This window comes from Symphodus melops (assembly GCF_947650265.1).
Source record: "Symphodus melops genome assembly, chromosome: 11".
NCBI lineage: Eukaryota > Metazoa > Chordata > Actinopteri > Labriformes > Labridae > Symphodus > Symphodus melops.
This window is the reverse complement of record NC_136701.1, coordinates 26,261,753-26,286,399: the sequence shown is the minus strand read 5'-3', so window position 1 is coordinate 26,286,399 and position 24,647 is coordinate 26,261,753. Positions and strand designations below refer to the sequence as shown.

General features: G+C 39.2%; 1 protein-coding gene across 4 annotated transcripts; it reads right to left on the bottom strand.

Annotated features, from left to right (window-relative positions):
- Positions 1-1,887: 1,887 nt before the first annotated feature.
- On the bottom strand, positions 1,888-10,219 carry uimc1 (ubiquitin interaction motif containing 1). 4 transcript variants are annotated; one of them, XM_079355093.1, is made up of 13 exons: positions 10,044-10,219; positions 9,160-9,253; positions 8,647-8,777; positions 8,001-8,070; positions 7,797-7,915; positions 7,255-7,390; positions 6,953-7,164; positions 6,145-6,753; positions 5,911-5,965; positions 3,778-3,872; positions 2,978-3,084; positions 2,359-2,518; positions 1,891-2,157 (listed from the first exon to the last, which is right to left on the bottom strand). In XM_079355093.1, exons 2-13 carry the CDS (start codon positions 9,200-9,202, stop codon positions 2,005-2,007), a joined length of 1,890 nt encoding a protein of 629 aa, XP_079211219.1. In that variant the 5' UTR covers positions 9,203-9,253; positions 10,044-10,219; the 3' UTR covers positions 1,891-2,004. The 4 variants fall into 4 exon arrangements, with proteins under 4 accessions (XP_079211221.1, XP_079211219.1, XP_079211220.1 ...); XM_079355094.1 differs by lacking the exon at positions 10,044-10,219 and having other exon boundaries at positions 3,756-3,872; positions 9,160-9,271; XM_079355092.1 differs by lacking the exon at positions 10,044-10,219 and having other exon boundaries at positions 9,160-9,271.
- Positions 10,220-24,647: the final 14,428 nt, after the last annotated feature.

The window sequence follows — 24,647 nt, the reverse complement described above, 5'->3', positions numbered from 1 at the left end:
ATGAGCATGTTTACCTGCTTTATGTAAACATAACAATGAACATGTTTACCTGCTTTATGTAAACATAACAATGAACATGTTTACCTGCTTTATGTAAACAATGAACATGTTTACCTGCTTTATGTAAACATAACAATGAGCATGTTTACCTGCTTTATGTAAACAATGAACATGTTTACCTGCTTTATGTAAACAATGAACATGTTTACCTGCTTTATGTAAACATAACAATGAGCATGTTTACCTGCTTTATGTAAACAATGAGCATGTTTACCTGCTTTATGTAAACAATGAACATGTTTACCTGCTTTATGTAAACATAACAATGAGCATGTTTACCTGCTTTATGTAAACATAACAATGAGCATGTTTACCTGCTTTATGTAAACAATGAACATGTTTACCTGCTTTATGTAAACAATGAGCATGTTTACCTGCTTTATGTAAACAATGAGCATGTTTACCTGCTTTATGTAAACAATGAGCATGTTTACCTGCTCTTTGTTCATGTTAACAGACAAACAGGAAGCTCCTTTACCTGCTGTTTATAAAGAGAGAACACCTGTTATGAACTGACTCTATACAAATAAAGATTGATTGATTGATTGATTGAAAGTCTTTGCTGATAACCATCTCAGATCTGCCTTCGCCAGGGCTTCAAAGGGAGGCAGACTGTCGAGCACATGGAGCTGCTGCTCTCTTGGCTGGAGGTGGATGAAGCCTAATAGCCCCCCTCAAAGAGAGAGAAACCAACCTGTGTCCCCCCACAGTGCCGTTTTCTACCCGAGCATGTCGAGAGGAAAGCTACATAAACCCTCAGGGTAGAGAGGGAACGGCCAGTATCCAAGAATGATTGCAAGAACTCCAGGATTGACGGCACAGAGCAGCGCCCAGGGTCCACATTCCTGCCTGAACACCAGACTGAGAAAAGCTGCTACCTGTTATCGTATTGACTGCGAGTGGATGGCGCCCTGGCCTCTGATCAAGCAGATCTCAGCAGTGAATTGGGCCCTTCAGTAGCCAAACCCACAGCTGAAGGCGACAGGGGTCCTGACCCAGAGGGGTCTACTATCACCCTGCCTAAGTGGTCCCAGATGCTGAGCACCACCTCCGGATGCAAACGCCACTCCCCCAGAGTAGGCTTGCCTCGAGACAGGAAATCTGCCACCAGGTTTCTTTCACCAGCTACATTAACCTGAGACTGGCCAGGTGGGGGACTGCCCAAGTCAAGAGATCCGGGACTACGCACAGCAACCAGGCGGACCTGGTGCCCACCTGAAGATTTATTTGAGAGACTGCTGGGATGTTGTCAAACCACACAAGGACATGTTTCTCTCTGGCAGAAAACACTAGAGAGCCAGGTGCACAGCCCGTATTTCTAACGGGTTGATGGTCTTTGTTGACCCGAGCAGCCCATTGCCCCTGAGATGGTCGGTGTTTCCAGACTGCAGCGGGCCGGGCTGGGCGCTACGGCTGCTGGTGACCACTGGGCAGTAGTCCTTGGCCTATAATGGGAAGCCAGGCTCCTGCTGAGACCAGAGAGCCGCTGCCTGCTCTGTCGAGCCTGAACGGTCTGTTCAAGCGTCCCTAGAGTCTGCTGATCTGACCAGCTCTCCAGGCTCCACGGGGATCACCGGGGCACTCGAGGGAGCACTATTGCCGGACGAGGTCAAACAGCAGAGGCGTGCAAACACTGCATCTCCAACAAGGTAATCGAAGCGCGTCACTTACAAGCTGGCTTCGAGCAAACCCACCCTTACCAGACCACTACACAGGATGCACCTGTGTCAGGAGAGAGGGAGTGCACACACTTCTGTCGAGTCAGCGCGCAATGCCGCCTTCACCCTGAAAAAGGTAGCCACCAAAAAAATGGTGCTGCCAACAATAAGGGCCGTCAACAGAGACGGGGCGAGTTACTAACTCACGCCTTAGTGCGTTTTCTCAGACGGACACAAATAGTCTGATTCTATGGACCACATCAAGACCAGGACTGGATTTCCTGTTTCAAACACATTTGAGTGACTGCAGAGAAATATCAAACACAAAATGTACCTCGACCTGTGGCAGGACCGCCTCGCCCCACTCCACCTTCCTCAGCAGACACCTCTGAGCCTCCTTCAGACTCTTCTCGTACACCTCCATCTGAGCCAGGATCACCTGAGGACCAGGACCCAGAGGAACAGACAGATTATCAATATAAAAAATGATTATGTATTTCAGGGAGGATTTTGATAATAAGACTGAAATTGTAGTTTTTTTAAGCTTTGTTACGTTTGATTTGTATAAAAACAGAAAATGAGTCTTTGTAAATATGTGACATTAAAAACAATCAAACCTGACTTTATAAGACCGTCTTACCTGGGTGTAGGAGTCTGGATTCAGGCCTCTGGGACAGAAGGGTACCCCCCAATAGTACTGCACCGTCGCTCGGCCTGCAGACGCTCCGGGCAGGGGACACGAACTGCTGACCAACACCGGACTGCTGGGAGGGTCTCTCTCTGAGGTGAAGGTCTGCTGACTGCAAGAGGAGGAAGAGAAGGACCATGCAGACGCCATAAATAAATCACACAATAACTAAACGCTTGACTCCGCCCTCAAACACTAAAACATGACGAGCCAGTTCTCTGCAGACAGGCGCTATGACACCTGCAGTGTGTTCCACCTTTCAGCTCTTCCAAAGATCGTTCCCAACGAGCGAGATGTTTAACATGTTCAGTCCATTCGGTCCTGAAGAATCTTTGCTTTTGGACTTTGAGGGAAATGAAGGCGTGAGCGTTTCTGCCACAGAGTCGGATAGTGATGACCACAGTCGGGAGAAATGCCATGCTTTGCCAGCAGGGGACACCAAAGCTAACACAATAGCAAAGAGGGTGGAGCTTTAAGACGTAATGCTGCGATCTCTGAATGACGTGATGTTTGAACCTGTGATGACCTTGAAACAAACTCATCAGGCTGACCTTGTTGCCGCTTTCTTTACCTGCAGTCGACACCATTTGTTCCACTTGTGTGATTGGCTGACACGGGATGTCCGTCGATGGCTCTCTCCTCTGGGAAGACCGGGCTTGGTGAGCTTGCTGACACCAGCTGCAGCAGACAGACGGTGAGAACAGGAAGTTAGCATCTTTAGTCTCAGCGTGGCAGAGTCATAATGTCTCTGTTCAGGTCATTACCCGATTGCCACAGTAGGTGGCGTATTGGACAGCAGTAACGTGGAAAGGGGAGAAGTAGAAGAAGAGGTAATGCTGCTTACCGGGGAGAAGCACACAGTTTTTGACCGCCGTTTAGAGGCTAATAATTGAACCTTTCATTTGTTCGTTTCAACAAGTTAGTAATGGAAGTGTAAACAGTGGCTTCATTGGTGGTGGTAAATAAATACATCTTGAACAAGTCCGCAGAGGTTTGATTTACAACGTGGAGCAGCCGAAGGACGACGTGTCCCGGTAGCAGCCCCTCACTCTGGCTTAGCTTGTTTTAGTTTCAGCAAAATCAAGTCACAACGTCTCTTTAACTCTCACTGTGCAGGAAGTAAACATGTACTGTCTCTTTAACTCTCACTGTGCAGGAAGTAAACATGTACTGTCTCTTTAACTCTCACTGTGCAGGAAGTAAACATGTACTGTCTCTTTAACTTTCACTGTGCAGGAAGTAAACATGTACTGTCTCTTTAACTCTCACTGTGCAGGAAGTAAACATGTACTGTCTCTTTAACTCTCACTGTGCAGGAAGTAAACATGTACTGTCTCTTTAACTCTCACTGTGCAGGAAGTAAACATGTACCGTCACGTCGTCGTCTGACCAGAGCAGCTTCATGTCGCTGCTCAGCTCCGTCTCTGCCGAGTCCTCGACTTTGATCACTTCAGTCAGCTCCTCGTCTGCACGGGATAGAAATACATCAGTTTAACCCAACCAAGACCCTGACCATCCCTGTCCCAACCAAGACCCTGACCATCCCTGTCCCAACCAAGACCCTGACCATCCCTGTCCCAACCAAGACCCTGACCATCCCTGTCCCAACCAAGACCCTGACCATCCCTGTCCCAACCAAGACCCTGACCATCCCTGTCCCAACCGTGACCCTGACCATCCCTGTCCCAACCAAGACCCTGACCATCCCTGTCCCAACCAAGACCCTGACCATCCCTGTCCCAACCAAGACCCTGACCATCCCTGTCCCAACCAAGACCCTGACCATACCTGTCCCAACCAAGACCCTGACCATCCCTGTCCCAACCAAGACCCTGACCATCCCTGTCCCAACCAAGACCCTGACCATCCCTGTCCCAACCGTGACCCTGACCATCCCTGTCCCAACCAAGACCCTGACCATACCTGTCCCAACCGTGACCCTGACCATCCCTGTCCCAACCAAGACCCTGACCATCCCTGTCCCAACCAAGACCCTGACCATCCCTGTCCCAACCATGACCCTGACCATCCCTGTCCCAACCGTGACCCTGACCATCCCTGTCCCAACCAAGACCCTGACCCCACCCCACCCGACCCAACCGTGACCCTGACCATCCCTGTCCCAACCAAGACCCTGACCATCCCTGTCCAAACCAAGACCCTGACCCCACCCCACCCGACCCAACCAAGACCCTGACCATCCCTGTCCCAACCGTGACCCTGACCATCCCTGTCCCAACCGTGACCCTGACCATCCCTGTCCCAACCGTGACCCTGACCATCCCTGTCCCAACCAAGACCCTGACCCCACCCCACCCGACCCAACCGTGACCCTGACCATCCCTGTCCCAACCAAGACCCTGACCATCCCTGTCCCAACCAAGACCCTGACCCCACCCCACCCGACCCAACCGTGACCCTGACCATCCCTGTCCCAACCAAGACCCTGACCCCACCCCACCCAACCCAACCGTGACCCTGACCATCCCTGTCCCAACCAAGACCCTGACCATCCCTGTCACAACCAAGACCCTGACCATCCCTGTCCCAACCAAGACCCTGACCATCCCTGTCCCAACCAAGACCCTGACCCCACCCCACCCGACCCAACCGTGACCCTGACCATCCCTGTCCTAACCAAGACCCTGACCCCACCCCACCCGACCCAACCGTGACCCTGACCATCCCTGTCCTAACCAAGACCCTGACCCGACCCAACCGTGACCCTGACCATCCCTGACCCCACCCCACCCGACCCAACCGTGACCCTGACCATCCCTGTCCCAACCAAGACCCTGACCCTGACCCGACCCAACCAAGACCCTGACCCTGACCCGACCCAACCGTGGCCCTGACCATCCCTGTCCTAACCAAGACCCTGACCCGACCCAACCGTGACCCTGACCATCCCTGTCCTAACCAAGACCCTGACCCGACCCAACCGTGACCCTGACCATCCCTGTCCTAACCAAGACCCTGACCCGACCCAACCGTGACCCTGACCATCCCTGTCCCAACCAAGACCCTGACCGACCCAACCGTGACCCTGACCATCCCTGTCCTATCCAAGACCCTGACCCGACCCAACCGTGACCCTGACCATCCCTGTCCCAACCAAGACCCTGACCGACCCAACCGTGACCATCCCTGTCCTAACCAAGACCCTGACCGACCTGTCCCAACCACGACCCTGACCCGATCCAACCTTGACCCTGACCGACCTGTCCCAACCAAGACCCTGACCAACCCTGACCCTGACCAACCCTGACCCGAACCAACCGTGACCCTGACCGACCTGTCCCAATCAAGACCCTGACCAACCCTGACCCTGACCGACCTGTCCCAACCGACGTGACCATGACCGTGACCAACCCCAACCCGACTGTGACCCTGAGCAACCTGTCCCAACAGAGACCGTGACCAACCCCGACCCGACCCGATTCAACCATGACCCTGACGCGAGATGAAACAGACAATAAGGAACCAATCAGAAGACTTCCTGACCTGACAGAGGTGACCGCGTCAACGTGACACCTGGAATAAGTTCAGTCTCCTTGTCCTGAAAGAGAGAAAGGGACGAGTTAGAACAAATTACAGACTTTTATACAGCCCAGCTGACGATCACGTCATTCCTGGTGACATCAGCCGGGTCACCCGACCCCAAAGACCTTCCACTCTCGGACTCTGTCCACTCCCTGTTCCTACATTCAAGACACAAAAGCCAGTTTGTGAACTCACCTCTCGGATCTGAGCTGCTGCACGTTGGATCTTTGTCCGTATTCCGGTCCTGTCCAAAACCCGGCTCAGACTGCCAACGTGACCCTGCTCAGTCTGATCATCTGAGAAGACTGGACTCCGACAGACCCCAGGTCTTTTAGGGGGAGGAACAGTGTGGTGATGGTCAAGGATTATCGGGAACACGGGGCTCGGAGGGCGACAGGACGCGGACCTCACAGAGGAGGATAAACTCTCCTGAGAGGAGGATGTGAACCCTGAGTTACAGACCTGAAGTCTGCCGGCACTTAGAGACTTCTGGTGCTGAGTGGTCCTTCCAAACACCGGGCTCTGAAATGCCTCTGGACTCAGCTGGGTCTCCGAGTTGTCTGCTGCCTCCATTTCTGAGAACACAGCCTCTCTGGAGGTTTGGGGGAACGTGGGGCTCTTGGTTTGAGCCGCCGGAGACTTTTGAGCGTCGTCTGAAGAGTCCTGAGAGCACAACACAAACCCTGAGGTCCTGCAGGAGTGCAGCAGGTTCTGACTTAGACGGGGGACCTGGACCTCCACTCGGCAACCCGTGGAAGGGAAGACCGGAGATCTCCCTTCGTCGATCTGGGTGGAGTCACAGCTCTGGTTTTAGAGAACACAGAAACATGATCAGGAGACGCTCAGAGTACAACTCAAACAAGGACTCAAACTCAGACGCCACTCAAAACCTCATCATCTTCTCTGAACGTCCAGAGACCCGTCACAACATATTAGCCTTCAGTTCAACACTTCCTCGTCTAAATCATCCCTTAATAATACAACTTTAATCAAAGACAGAAACCTGCTGGGAGTCCAGCTGCAGGTCCACAGAAACCTGCTGGGAGTCCAGCTGCAGGTCCACAGAAACCTGCTGGGAGTCCAGCTGCAGAGGGTCCGAGCTGCACGGTGAGGCGTGAGAGGAGATGTTCTGAGATAAGTCGGGCATCTCCAGCAGAGGACTTCCTGCTCTCTTACGCTTCAGGCTCCGCCTCTCGTCAGCTGCTTCTATAACATCTGAACGAAGAAGAGAGCGCGTGCTTAGAGCCACGGAGCGATGACGTCGCACCGTCAGAGAAGGTGACCACGGGACAATCTTAAACTCACCTCCGTTCAGCGGCGAGCAGTTGACCTCTAAATCCTGCTTCCTGTTCGAGTACAAGAGTTTCCTCCGCGAGCAGAGTCTGGAAGCAGCTTCAGCGCCGGCGAGCGGAGCGCGGTCGTGTGTCGGACTCTTTCCCATCTGAGAGACGACACAAACACAAGGTCAACGCCACAAACGCTCCGGTCTTGAAACGCCATCGACGTTTGATTTCTAGTTTGAGATTTTTTTCTCGACTGAGATCTGACCACATAACATCAGACTGTTCCTTATTGGCCGATACCTGAGAACGCTCCTGCGGCGTGCTGGAAGTCAAAAGAAGAGCGTGCTTGTAGCGTGCTCATGGTCAGTGTTTATAACTCGGTCTGTACGGATCAACTGTGTTCACTTGCACTAAAAGTGAAAACGGCGTGATGGCAGCGTTCCAGTGTGTGCCTTGTGCAGGCCTGTCGGGGGGGGGGACGGGACACGCCTCTGGTATGAACATTTACTCGCCATGTGGCGGACAGCTTTGTGAAGTGTTGCTTGGCGTTAACTTCAGACTCACGCTCTCCTGGATGGCTTTCAGCACGGCCTCTTCCTCTTTCTGCACTCTGAGCGCCGCGACGCTGGCTTCATGTTCGCTCAGACGCAACGCCAAGTCCATCATCTCCTCCTCCGTCATCTCTGCAAACAACAGAAGGAGGAACGTCAGCGGCCAATCAGCACGGGCTCTGCTCTGACACCTGGCTGCGAGGGGCGTGCGCCGCACCTTTGGCTTTGTTCTCCCTGCGGCGTCTCTCTCTCGGAGAGCGAGGCAGAAGTGACGATGAGAGATCATCCTGCAAAACAAACGTTTAAGAGCTGTCATTTCCCACGTTCCATGAAAGCCTCGTGTTTCTCATGTCAAGCTTACGGAGGCGAGACCAACAGGCTGAGAAAACCGACAGCGGCGAAAGGCGTGGCCTTCAGCAGGCATGGCGTTAGATATGGCGTTGCACCGTACAGCACGGTCACTGAAGAAAACTTGACTTCCAGTGCTTTTATTTTGAAGGCGTAGGAACGCGATCATGATGCTTTGATCTTCGTGTTTACGAAGCTGTGGATGAGATTAACACGCCGCTGTTGCTACTTAGCGTGACAAGCTAACAAACCTTTTCCTGTCGGGCCCTCGTGGCGCCGTCTGAAGCTAGCTCGTTGACGTCTGGCGCAGGAAGTCAAACACAAACGACTCGCAGGCGGAGGACACTCACGATAACGATGAAGCCGACGCTCACATGAAACCGAGGATTTAAGAATTACGTCTCGGAAACGTTTCTGTTCGATAAAGACGCAGTGAAGGCGTCCGCCTGCAGCGTTAACCAATCAGACGGCTTCAGGTGTGTGTGGTCGATCTGTCACTCATAACACGTCTTTACATCTCTGTCGTCTCCTTGGTCGTCTGGAGCGCCGTCTTCCTTGACGTCGCTGTGTTGGCTTCCAGAGGGAAGGTCGTCGACGTCCTGTGGCGTGTGCTTCCTCAGAGCCATCCTGCTCGGCGGCGGGCCGACTGCGACAGAAACACGACAAACATCAACGAGTGTCTAAAAAACAAAAACATTGATTTCTCTGCTAATCACGGGATTGTGAGCGGCGAGGAAGAAGAGGTCAATGGGACGTACAGCGGCGTGAATCGTGACAACAAAAGACCCGTTTTATCTGCACACTAACAGACTGCGTGTCCGAAATAGGCTCCGCCCTCTTCACGTCTTTTTACAGTCATATTTATTCAGTGACAGCGTTTTATTGGCGTCCCGGTCTGTGAGGTCACATCCTGTTTCAGCACAGCGGGAGCTCCACATACACGCACAGTCAGAACACGGCTGCTGGCTGGACGCCAATATCACGCCATCGCAATACGAAAGAACAAAGACGTGATGACGCCACCCTACCTGATGATGACGACGATGAAGAGCGTCCTGTTCTTCCTCTCATTGGTCCGACTGCTCACACCTGGTCACAGTATGGCGCCAAAACATCCGCACTCTGTGAACGAGAACACACACACACTTGAAGAGAACACACACACACTTGAAGAGAACACACACACACCTGAAGAGACGAGAACACACACACACTTGAAGAGAACACACACACACCTGAAGAGACGAGAACACACACACACTTGAAGAGACGAGAACACACACACACACCTGAAGAGAACACACACACACCTGAAGAGACGAGAACACACACACACACACACACCTGAAGAGAACACACACACACCTGAAGAGACAAGAACACACACACACCTGAAGAGAACACACACACACCTGAAGAGACAAGAACACACACACACCTGAAGAGACGAGAACACACACACACACCTGAAGAGACGAGAACACACACACACCTGAAGAGAACACACACACACCTGAAGAGAACACACACACACCTGAAGAGACAAGAACACACACACACCTGAAGAGAACACACACACACCTGAAGAGACGAGAACACACACACACCTGAAGAGAACACACACACACCTGAAGAGACGAGAACACACACACACCTGAAGAGACGAGAACACACACACACACACACACACCTGGAGAGACGAGAACACACACACACACACACACACTCCTGAAGAGACGAGAACACACACACACACACACACACACACACACACACACACACACACACACACACACACACACACACACACACACACACACACACACACACACACACACACACACACACACACACACACACACACACACACACACACACACACTCAGTGACTGACAGCAGGTAGAGTCAGCACCTGTTCAGCTCGTGACAGCTGAGGTTATGTTCAGTTCTCGGCGCGCGCAGGTCATCGGTTGACATGGAAACAGGAAGTCTATTTTTTTTTAAATGCCTTTAAAGTTGTTATTTCTGACTTTCGGTGAAACAAAGTGAACATTTGAGTTGAAGCTCACCTGTCCTCATCTCTCTTTTAATCTAAAATAACTCACAGCACTCTTCTCCTCACTTTCGCGGCGCCATGTTTGTTTCTGTTTACGCAGATCACGTAACGTGATGACGCAGATCACGTAAGGCGCGTCTTTCGTGCGGCGTTTAGGGACAGCCGGTTAATCTATGTTGCCTTCAAAGACAGTTCTGATAGCAAGAGAACATTTAGCGACATAAACATGAGAGCAAAGAAAAAAACAAGCTTTGTTTTTAAAAATGAATGTCAGATCTCAAACATCGAATCAGCCGCCGATTTAAAACTATGCACGTTTATACAAAGAGTCACGGTACGGGAGCCCGGAGCGTCCAAGAAGGACTCATGCGACTGGTTTGACTGCAGTCAGTCAGGATAATTACATGTACTGGCCTTAATTTCTCTTAATTTAAAAACATGAATATTGTTTGTTATGATAAAAAGCTTCAAAGAAATGTATATATTTATCCACTATCAGTGATGATATTTAAACCTTTATCTTTACAGTGTAGTTTATGGTTCCGTTCCTCACCAGTAGATGGAGCGCTCCTCCCTGCTTATGCAACTCCCCTCCTTAGCATAATCGACCCAGGCTGCTTCCCACTTCCCTAAATAATAATAATACACCCACCTGAGATGCAAGGAGGAGAGAGGAGCGAGGAAAACCGTTTCAAGAGACTGCTGATCAGGTTCAGCTGTTAGTCAGCTTTAACAGCTGTTTATGTCCACACAAATACACACACACTGTATTATTACTAATCAAACACACACACACACACACACACACACACACACTGTATTATTACTAATCAAACACACACACACACACACTGTATTATTACTAATCAAACACACACACTGTATTATTACTAATGATAGATAGATAGATAGATAGATAGATAGATACTTTATTGATCCCGAGGGAAATTCAAGTTTTTTTTGTTTTTTTTTTAGATAGATCAACACACACACACACACACACACACACACACACACACTGTATTATTACTAATCAAACACACACACTGTATTATTACTAATCAAACACACACACACACTGTATTATTACTAATCAAACACACACACACACTGTATTATTACTAATCAAACACACACACTGTCTTATTACTAATCAAACAAACACACTGTATTATTACTAATCAAACACACACACTGTATTATTACTAATCAAACACACACACTGTATTATTACTAATCAAACACACACACTGTATTATTTCTAATCAAACACACACACTGTATTATTTCTAATCACACACACACACACTGTATTATTACTAATCAAACACACACACTGTATATTTACTAATCCAACACACACACACTGTATTATTTCTAATCAAACACACACTGTATTATTTCTAATCAAACACACACTGTATTATTACTAATCAAACACACACACACACTGTATTATTACTAATCAAACACACACACTGTATTATTACTAATCAAACACACACACACTGTATTATTTCTAATCAAACACACACACTGTATTATTACTAATCAAACACACACACTGTATTATTACTAATCAAACACACACTGTATAATTACTAATCAAACACACACACACTGTATTATTTCTAATCAAACACACACTGTATTATTTCTAATCAAACACGCACACACTGTATTATTTCTAATCAAACACACACACTATTATTTCTAATCAAACACACACACACTGTATTATTTCTAATCAAACACACACTGTATTATTACTAATCAAACACACACACACTGTATTATTTCTAATCAAATACACACACACTGTATTATTTCTAATCAAACACACACACTGTATTATTTCTAATCAAACACACACACTGTATTATTTCTAATCAAACACACACACTATTATTTCCAATCAAACACACACACTGTATTATTACTAATCAAACACACACACTGTATTATTACTAATCGAACACACACACTGTATTATTTCTAATCAAACACACACACACTGTATTATTTCTAATCAAACACACACACACTGTATTATTACTAATCAAACACACACACTGTATTATTTCTAATCAAACACACACACACACACACACACACACACTGTATTATTTCTAATCAAACACACACACACTGTATTATTACTAATCAAACACACACACTGTATTATTTCTAATCAAACACACACACACACACACACACACACTGTATTATTTCTAATCAAACACACACACTGTATTATTACTAATCAAACACACACACTGTATAATTACTAATCAAACACACACACACTGTATTATTTCTAATCAAACACACACTGTATTATTACTAATCAAACACACACACTATTATTTCTAATCAAACACACACACACACTGTATTATTACTAATCAAACACACACACTGTATTATTTCTAATCAAACACGCACTGTATTATTTCTAATCAAACACACACACTATTATTTCTAATCAAACACACACTGTATTATTTCTAATCAAACACACACACACTGTATTATTTCTAATCAAACACACACACTGTATTATTACTAATCACACACACACACTGTATTATTTCTAATCAAACACACACACTGTATTATTTCTAATCAAACACACACTGTATTATTTCTAATCAAACACACGCACTATTATTTCCAATCAAACATACACACTGTATTATTACTAATCAAACACACACACTGTATTATTACTAATCGAACACACACACTGTATTATTTCTAATCAAACACACACACACTGTATTATTTCTAATCAAACACACACACTATTGTTTCTAATCAAACACACACACACTGTATTATTTTTAATCAAACACACACTGTATTATTTCTAATCAAACACACACAGTATTATTTCTAATCAAACACACACACTGTATTATTTCTAATCAAACACACACACAGTATTATTTCTAATCAAACACACACACACTGTATTATTTCTAATCAAACACACACTGTATTATTTCTAATCAAACACACACACTGTATAATTACTAATCAAACACACACACACTGTATTATTTCTAATCACACACACACACACTGTATTATTACTAATCAAACACACACACTGTATAATTACTAATCAAACACACACACACTGTATTATTTCTAATCAAACACACACTGTATTATTTCTAATCAAACACGCACACACTGTATTATTTCTAATCAAACACACACACTATTATTTCTAATCAAACACACACACACTGTATTATTTCTAATCAAACACACACTGTATTATTACTAATCAAACACACACACACTGTATTATTTCTAATCAAATACACACACACTGTATTATTTCTAATCAAACACACACACTGTATTATTTCTAATCAAACACACACACTATTATTTCCAATCAAACACACACACTGTATTATTACTAATCAAACACACACACTGTATTATTACTAATCGAACACACACACTGTATTATTTCTAATCAAACACACACACACTGTATTATTTCTAATCAAACACACACACACTGTATTATTACTAATCAAACACACACACACTGTATTATTACTAATCGAACACACACACTGTATTATTTCTAATCAAACACACACACACTGTATTATTACTAATCAAACACACACACACACTGTATTATTACTAATCAAACACACACACACACTGTATTATTACTAATCAAACACACACACTGTCTTATTACTAATCAAACAAACACACTGTATTATTACTAATCAAACACACACACTGTATTATTACTAATCAAACACACACACTGTATTATTACTAATCAAACACACACACTGTATTATTTCTAATCAAACACACACACTGTATTATTTCTAATCACACACACACACACTGTATTATTACTAATCAAACACACACACTGTATATTTACTAATCCAACACACACACACTGTATTATTTCTAATCAAACACACACTGTATTATTTCTAATCAAACACACACTGTATTATTACTAATCAAACACACACACACACTGTATTATTACTAATCAAACACACACACTGTATTATTACTAATCAAACACACACACACTGTATTATTTCTAATCAAACACACACACTGTATTATTACTAATCAAACACACACACTGTATTATTACTAATCAAACACACACTGTATAATTACTAATCAAACACACACACACTGTATTATTTCTAATCAAACACACACTGTATTATTTCTAATCAAACACGCACACACTGTATTATTTCTAATCAAACACACACACTATTATTTCTAATCAAACACACACACACTGTATTATTTCTAATCAAACACACACTGTATTATTACTAATCAAACACACACACACTGTATTATTTCTAATCAAATACACACACACTGTATTATTTCTAATCAAACACACACACTGTATTATTTCTAATCAAACACACACACTGTATTATTTCTAATCAAACACACACACTATTATTTCCAATCAAACACACACACTGTATTATTACTAATCAAACACACACACTGTATTATTACTAATCGAACACACACACTGTATTATTTCTAATCAAACACACACACACTGTATTATTTCTAATCAAACACACACACACTGTATTATTACTAATCAAACACACACACTGTATTATTTCTAATCAAACACACACACACACACACACACACACTGTATTATTTCTAATCAAACACACACACACTGTATTATTACTAATCAAACACACACACTGTATTATTTCTAATCAAACACACACACACACACACACACACACACTGTATTATTTCTAATCAAACACACACACTGTATTATTACTAATCAAACACACACACTGTATAATTACTAATCAAACACACACACACTGTATTATTTCTAATCAAACACACACTGTATTATTACTAATCAAACACACACACTATTATTTCTAATCAAACACACACACACACTGTATTATTACTAATCAAACACACACACTGTATTATTTCTAATCAAACACGCACTGTATTATTTCTAATCAAACACACACACTATTATTTCTAATCAAACACACACTGTATTATTTCTAATCAAACACACACACACTGTATTATTTCTAATCAAACACACACACTGTATTATTACTAATCACACACACACACTGTATTATTTCTAATCAAACACACACACTGTATTATTTCTAATCAAACACACACTGTATTATTTCTAATCAAACACACGCACTATTATTTCCAATCAAACATACACACTGTATTATTACTAATCAAACACACACACTGTATTATTACTAATCGAACACACACACTGTATTATTTCTAATCAAACACACACACACTGTATTATTTCTAATCAAACACACACACTATTGTTTCTAATCAAACACACACACACTGTATTATTTTTAATCAAACACACACTGTATTATTTCTAATCAAACACACACAGTATTATTTCTAATCAAACACACACACTGTATTATTTCTAATCAAACACACACACAGTATTATTTCTAATCAAACACACACACACTGTATTATTTCTAATCAAACACACACTGTATTATTTCTAATCAAACACACACACTGTATAATTACTAATCAAACACACACACACTGTATTATTTCTAATCACACACACACACACTGTATTATTACTAATCAAACACACACACTGTATAATTACTAATCAAACACACACACACTGTATTATTTCTAATCAAACACACACTGTATTATTTCTAATCAAACACACACACTATTATTTCTAATCAAACACACACACACTGTATTATTTCTAATCAAACACACACTGTATTATTACTAATCAAACACACACACACTGTATTATTACTAATCAAACACACACACTGTATTATTACTAATCAAACACACACACTGTATTATTACTAATCAAACACACACACTGTATAATTACTAATCAAACACACACACACTGTATTATTTCTAATCAAACACACACTGTATTATTACTAATCAAACACACACACACTGTATTATTTCTAATCAAACACACACACACTGTATTATTTCTAATCAAACACACACACTGTATTATTTCTAATCAAACACACACACTGTATTATTTCTAATCAAACACACACACTATTATTTCCAATCAAACACACACACTGTATTATTACTAATCAAACACACACACTGTATTATTACTAATCGAACACACACACTGTATTATTTCTAATCAAACACACACACACACTGTATTATTTCTAATCAAACACACACACTGTATTATTACTAATCAAACGCACACACTGTATAATTACTAATCAAACACACACACACTGTATTATTTCTAATCAAACACACACTGTATTATTACTAATCAAACACACACACTATTATTTCTAATCAAACACACACACACACTGTATTATTACTAATCAAACACACACACTGTATTATTTCTAATCAAACACGCACTGTATTATTTCTAATCAAACACACACACTATTATTTCTAATCAAACACACACTGTATTATTTCTAATCAAACACACACACACTGTATTATTACTAATCAAACACACACACTGTATTATTACTAATCAAACACACACACACTGTATTATTTCTAATCAAACACACACACTGTATTATTACTAATCACACACACACACTGTATTATTTCTAATCAAACACACACACTGTATTATTTCTAATCAAACACACACTGTATTATTTCTAATCAAACACACGCACTATTATTTCCAATCAAACACACACACTGTATTATTACTAATCAAACACACACACTGTATTATTACTAATCGAACACACACACTGTATTATTTCTAATCAAACACACACACACTGTATTATTTCTAATCAAACACACACACACACTGTATTATTACTAATCAAACACACACACTATTGTTTCTAATCAAACACACACACACTGTATTATTTTTAATCAAACACACACTGTATTATTTCTAATCAAACACACACAGTATTATTTCTAATCAAACACACACACTGTATTATTTCTAATCAAACACACACACACACACACACACACACTGTATTATTTCTAATCAAACACACACACAGTATTATTTCTAATCAAACACACACACTGTATTATTTCTAATCAAACACACACTGTATTATTTCTAATCAAACACACACACTGTATTATTTCTAATCAAACACACACACTGTATTATTACTAATCAAACACACACACTATTATTTCTAATCAAACACACACACTGTATTATTACTAATCAAACACACACACTGTATTATTACTAATCAAACACACACACTGTATTATTACTAATCAAACACACACACAGTATTATTTCTAATCAAACACACACACAGTATTATTTCTAATCAAACACACACACAGTATTATTTCTAATCAAACACACACACACTGTATTATTTCTAATCAAACACACACACAGTATTATTTCTAATCAAACACACACACAGTATTATTTCTAATCAAACACACACACAGTATTATTTCTAATCAAACACACACACTGTATTATTTCTAATCAAACACACACAGTATTATTTCTAATCAAACACACACACAGTATTATTTCTAATCAAACACACACACACTGTATTATTTCTAATCAAACACACACTGTATTATTTCTAATCAAACACACACAGTATTATTTCTAATCAAACACACACAGTATTATTTCTAATCAAACACACACACAGTATTATTTCTAATCAAACACACACCCACTGTATTATTTCTAATCAAACACACACTGTATTATTTCTAATCAAACACACACACTGTATTATTTCTAATCAAACACACACACTGTATTATTACTAATCAAACACACACACTGTATTATTTCTAATCAAACACACACACACTGTATTATTACTAATCAAACACACACACTGTATTATTTCTAATCAAACACACACACTGTGTTATTACTAATCAAACACACACACAGTATTATTTCTAATCAAACACACACACACTGTATTATTTCTAATCAAACACACACTGTATTATTTCTAATCAAACACACACAGTATTATTTCTAATCAAACACACACACTGTATTATTTCTAATCAAACACACACACTGTATTATTTCTAATCAAACACACACACTGTATTATTTCTAATCAAACACACACACTGTATTATTTCTAATCAAATACACACACACTGTATTATTTCTAATCAAACACACACACTGTATTATTTCTAATCAAACACACACACTGTATTATTTCTAATCAAACACACACACTATTATTTCCAATCAAACACACACACTGTATTATTACTAATCAAACACACACACTGTATTATTACTAATCGAACACACACACTGTATTATTTCTAATCAAACACACACACACTGTATTATTTCTAATCAAACACACACACACTGTATTATTACTAATCAAACACACACACTGTATTATTTCTAATCAAACACACACACACACACACACACACACTGTATTATTTCTAATCAAACACACACACACTGTATTATTACTAATCAAACACACACACTGTATTATTTCTAATCAAACACACACACACACACACACACACACTGTATTATTTCTAATCAAACACACACACTGTATTATTACTAATCAAACACACACACTGTATAATTACTAATCAAACACACACACACTGTATTATTTCTAATCAAACACACACTGTATTATTACTAATCAAACACACACACTATTATTTCTAATCAAACACACACACACACTGTATTATTACTAATCAAACACACACACTGTATTATTTCTAATCAAACACGCACTGTATTATTTCTAATCAAACACACACACTATTATTTCTAATCAAACACACACTGTATTATTTCTAATCAAACACACACACACTGTATTATTTCTAATCAAACACACACACTGTATTATTACTAATCACACACACACACTGTATTATTTCTAATCAAACACACACACTGTATTATTTCTAATCAAACACACACTGTATTATTTCTAATCAAACACACGCACTATTATTTCCAATCAAACATACACACTGTATTATTACTAATCAAACACACACACTGTATTATTACTAATCGAACACACACACTGTATTATTTCTAATCAAACACACACACACTGTATTATTTCTAATCAAACACACACACTATTGTTTCTAATCAAACACACACACACTGTATTATTTTTAATCAAACACACACTGTATTATTTCTAATCAAACACACACAGTATTATTTCTAATCAAACACACACACTGTATTATTTCTAATCAAACACACACACAGTATTATTTCTAATCAAACACACACACACTGTATTATTTCTAATCAAACACACACTGTATTATTTCTAATCAAACACACACACTGTATAATTACTAATCAAACACACACACACTGTATTATTTCTAATCACACACACACACACTGTATTATTACTAATCAAACACACACACTGTATAATTACTAATCAAACACACACACACTGTATTATTTCTAATCAAACACACACTGTATTATTTCTAATCAAACACGCACACACTGTATTATTTCTAATCAAACACACACACTATTATTTCTAATCAAACACACACACACTGTATTATTTCTAATCAAACACACACTGTATTATTACTAATCAAACACACACACACTGTATTATTTCTAATCAAATACACACACACTGTATTATTTCTAATCAAACACACACACTGTATTATTTCTAATCAAACACACACACTGTATTATTTCTAATCAAACACACACACTATTATTTCCAATCAAACACACACACTGTATTATTACTAATCAAACACACACACTGTATTATTACTAATCGAACACACACACTGTATTATTTCTAATCAAACACACACACACTGTATTATTTCTAATCAAACACACACACACTGTATTATTACTAATCAAACACACACACTGTATTATTTCTAATCAAACACACACACACACACACACACACACTGTATTATTTCTAATCAAACACACACACACTGTATTATTACTAATCAAACACACACACTGTATTATTTCTAATCAAACACACACACACACACACACACACACACTGTATTATTTCTAATCAAACACACACACTGTATTATTACTAATCAAACACACACACTGTATAATTACTAATCAAACACACACACACTGTATTATTTCTAATCAAACACACACTGTATTATTACTAATCAAACACACACACTATTATTTCTAATCAAACACACACACACACTGTATTATTACTAATCAAACACACACACTGTATTATTTCTAATCAAACACGCACTGTATTATTTCTAATCAAACACACACACTATTATTTCTAATCAAACACACACTGTATTATTTCTAATCAAACACACACACACTGTATTATTTCTAATCAAACACACACACTGTATTATTACTAATCACACACACACACTGTATTATTTCTAATCAAACACACACACTGTATTATTTCTAATCAAACACACACTGTATTATTTCTAATCAAACACACGCACTATTATTTCCAATCAAACATACACACTGTATTATTACTAATCAAACACACACACTGTATTATTACTAATCGAACACACACACTGTATTATTTCTAATCAAACACACACACACTGTATTATTTCTAATCAAACACACACACTATTGTTTCTAATCAAACACACACACACTGTATTATTTTTAATCAAACACACACTGTATTATTTCTAATCAAACACACACAGTATTATTTCTAATCAAACACACACACTGTATTATTTCTAATCAAACACACACACAGTATTATTTCTAATCAAACACACACACACTGTATTATTTCTAATCAAACACACACTGTATTATTTCTAATCAAACACACACACTGTATAATTACTAATCAAACACACACACACTGTATTATTTCTAATCACACACACACACACTGTATTATTACTAATCAAACACACACACTGTATAATTACTAATCAAACACACACACACTGTATTATTTCTAATCAAACACACACTGTATTATTTCTAATCAAACACACACACTATTATTTCTAATCAAACACACACACACTGTATTATTTCTAATCAAACACACACTGTATTATTACTAATCAAACACACACACACTGTATTATTACTAATCAAACACACACACTGTATTATTACTAATCAAACACACACACTGTATTATTACTAATCAAACACACACACTGTATAATTACTAATCAAACACACACACACTGTATTATTTCTAATCAAACACACACTGTATTATTACTAATCAAACACACACACACTGTATTATTTCTAATCAAACACACACACACTGTATTATTACTAATCAAACACACACACTGTATAATTACTAATCAAACACACACACACTGTATTATTTCTAATCAAACACACACTGTATTATTACTAATCAAACACACACACTATTATTTCTAATCAAACACACACACACACTGTATTATTACTAATCAAACACACACACTGTATTATTTCTAATCAAACACGCACTGTATTATTTCTAATCAAACACACACACTATTATTTCTAATCAAACACACACTGTATTATTTCTAATCAAACACACACACACTGTATTATTTCTAATCAAACACACACACTGTATTATTACTAATCACACACACACACTGTATTATTTCTAATCAAACACACACACTGTATTATTTCTAATCAAACACACACTGTATTATTTCTAATCAAACACACGCACTATTATTTCCAATCAAACATACACACTGTATTATTACTAATCAAACACACACACTGTATTATTACTAATCGAACACACACACTGTATTATTTCTAATCAAACACACACACACTGTATTATTTCTAATCAAACACACACACTATTGTTTCTAATCAAACACACACACACTGTATTATTTTTAATCAAACACACACTGTATTATTTCTAATCAAACACACACAGTATTATTTCTAATCAAACACACACACTGTATTATTTCTAATCAAACACACACACAGTATTATTTCTAATCAAACACACACACACTGTATTATTTCTAATCAAACACACACTGTATTATTTCTAATCAAACACACACACTGTATAATTACTAATCAAACACACACACACTGTATTATTTCTAATCACACACACACACACTGTATTATTACTAATCAAACACACACACTGTATAATTACTAATCAAACACACACACACTGTATTATTTCTAATCAAACACACACTGTATTATTTCTAATCAAACACACACACTATTATTTCTAATCAAACACACACACACTGTATTATTTCTAATCAAACACACACTGTATTATTACTAATCAAACACACACACACTGTATTATTACTAATCAAACACACACACTGTATTATTACTAATCAAACACACACACTGTATTATTACTAATCAAACACACACACTGTATAATTACTAATCAAACACACACACACTGTATTATTTCTAATCAAACACACACTGTATTATTACTAATCAAACACACACACACTGTATTATTTCTAATCAAACACACACACACTGTATTATTTCTAATCAAACACACACACTGTATTATTTCTAATCAAACACACACACTGTATTATTTCTAATCAAACACACACACTATTATTTCCAATCAAACACACACACTGTATTATTACTAATCAAACACACACACTGTATTATTACTAATCGAACACACACACTGTATTATTTCTAATCAAACACACACACACACTGTATTATTTCTAATCAAACACACACACTGTATTATTACTAATCAAACGCACACACTGTATAATTACTAATCAAACACACACACACTGTATTATTTCTAATCAAACACACACACTGTATTATTACTAATCAAACACACACACTATTATTTCTAATCAAACACACACACACACTGTATTATTACTAATCAAACACACACACTGTATTATTTCTAATCAAACACGCACTGTATTATTTCTAATCAAACACACACACTATTATTTCTAATCAAACACACACTGTATTATTTCTAATCAAACACACACACACTGTATTATTACTAATCAAACACACACACTGTATTATTACTAATCAAACACACACACACTGTATTATTTCTAATCAAACACACACACTGTATTATTACTAATCACACACACACACTGTATTATTTCTAATCAAACACACACACTGTATTATTTCTAATCAAACACACACTGTATTATTTCTAATCAAACACACGCACTATTATTTCCAATCAAACACACACACTGTATTATTACTAATCAAACACACACACTGTATTATTACTAATCGAACACACACACTGTATTATTTCTAATCAAACACACACACACTGTATTATTTCTAATCAAACACACACACACACTGTATTATTACTAATCAAACACACACACTATTGTTTCTAATCAAACACACACACACTGTATTATTTTTAATCAAACACACACTGTATTATTTCTAATCAAACACACACAGTATTATTTCTAATCAAACACACACACTGTATTATTTCTAATCAAACACACACACACACACACACACACACTGTATTATTTCTAATCAAACACACACACAGTATTATTTCTAATCAAACACACACACACTGTATTATTTCTAATCAAACACACACTGTATTATTTCTAATCAAACACACACACTGTATTATTTCTAATCAAACACACACACTGTATTATTACTAATCAAACACACACACTATTATTTCTAATCAAACACACACACTGTATTATTACTAATCAAACACACACACTGTATTATTACTAATCAAACACACACACTGTATTATTACTAATCAAACACACACACAGTATTATTTCTAATCAAACACACACACAGTATTATTTCTAATCAAACACACACACAGTATTATTTCTAATCAAACACACACACACTGTATTATTTCTAATCAAACACACACACAGTATTATTTCTAATCAAACACACACACAGTATTATTTCTAATCAAACACACACACAGTATTATTTCTAATCAAACACACACACTGTATTATTTCTAATCAAACACACACAGTATTATTTCTAATCAAACACACACACAGTATTATTTCTAATCAAACACACACACACTGTATTATTTCTAATCAAACACACACACTGTATTATTACTAATCAAACACACACACTGTATTATTTCTAATCAAACACACACACACTGTATTATTACTAATCAAACACACACACTGTATTATTTCTAATCAAACACACACACTGTGTTATTACTAATCAAACACACACACAGTATTATTTCTAATCAAACACACACACACTGTATTATTTCTAATCAAACACACACTGTATTA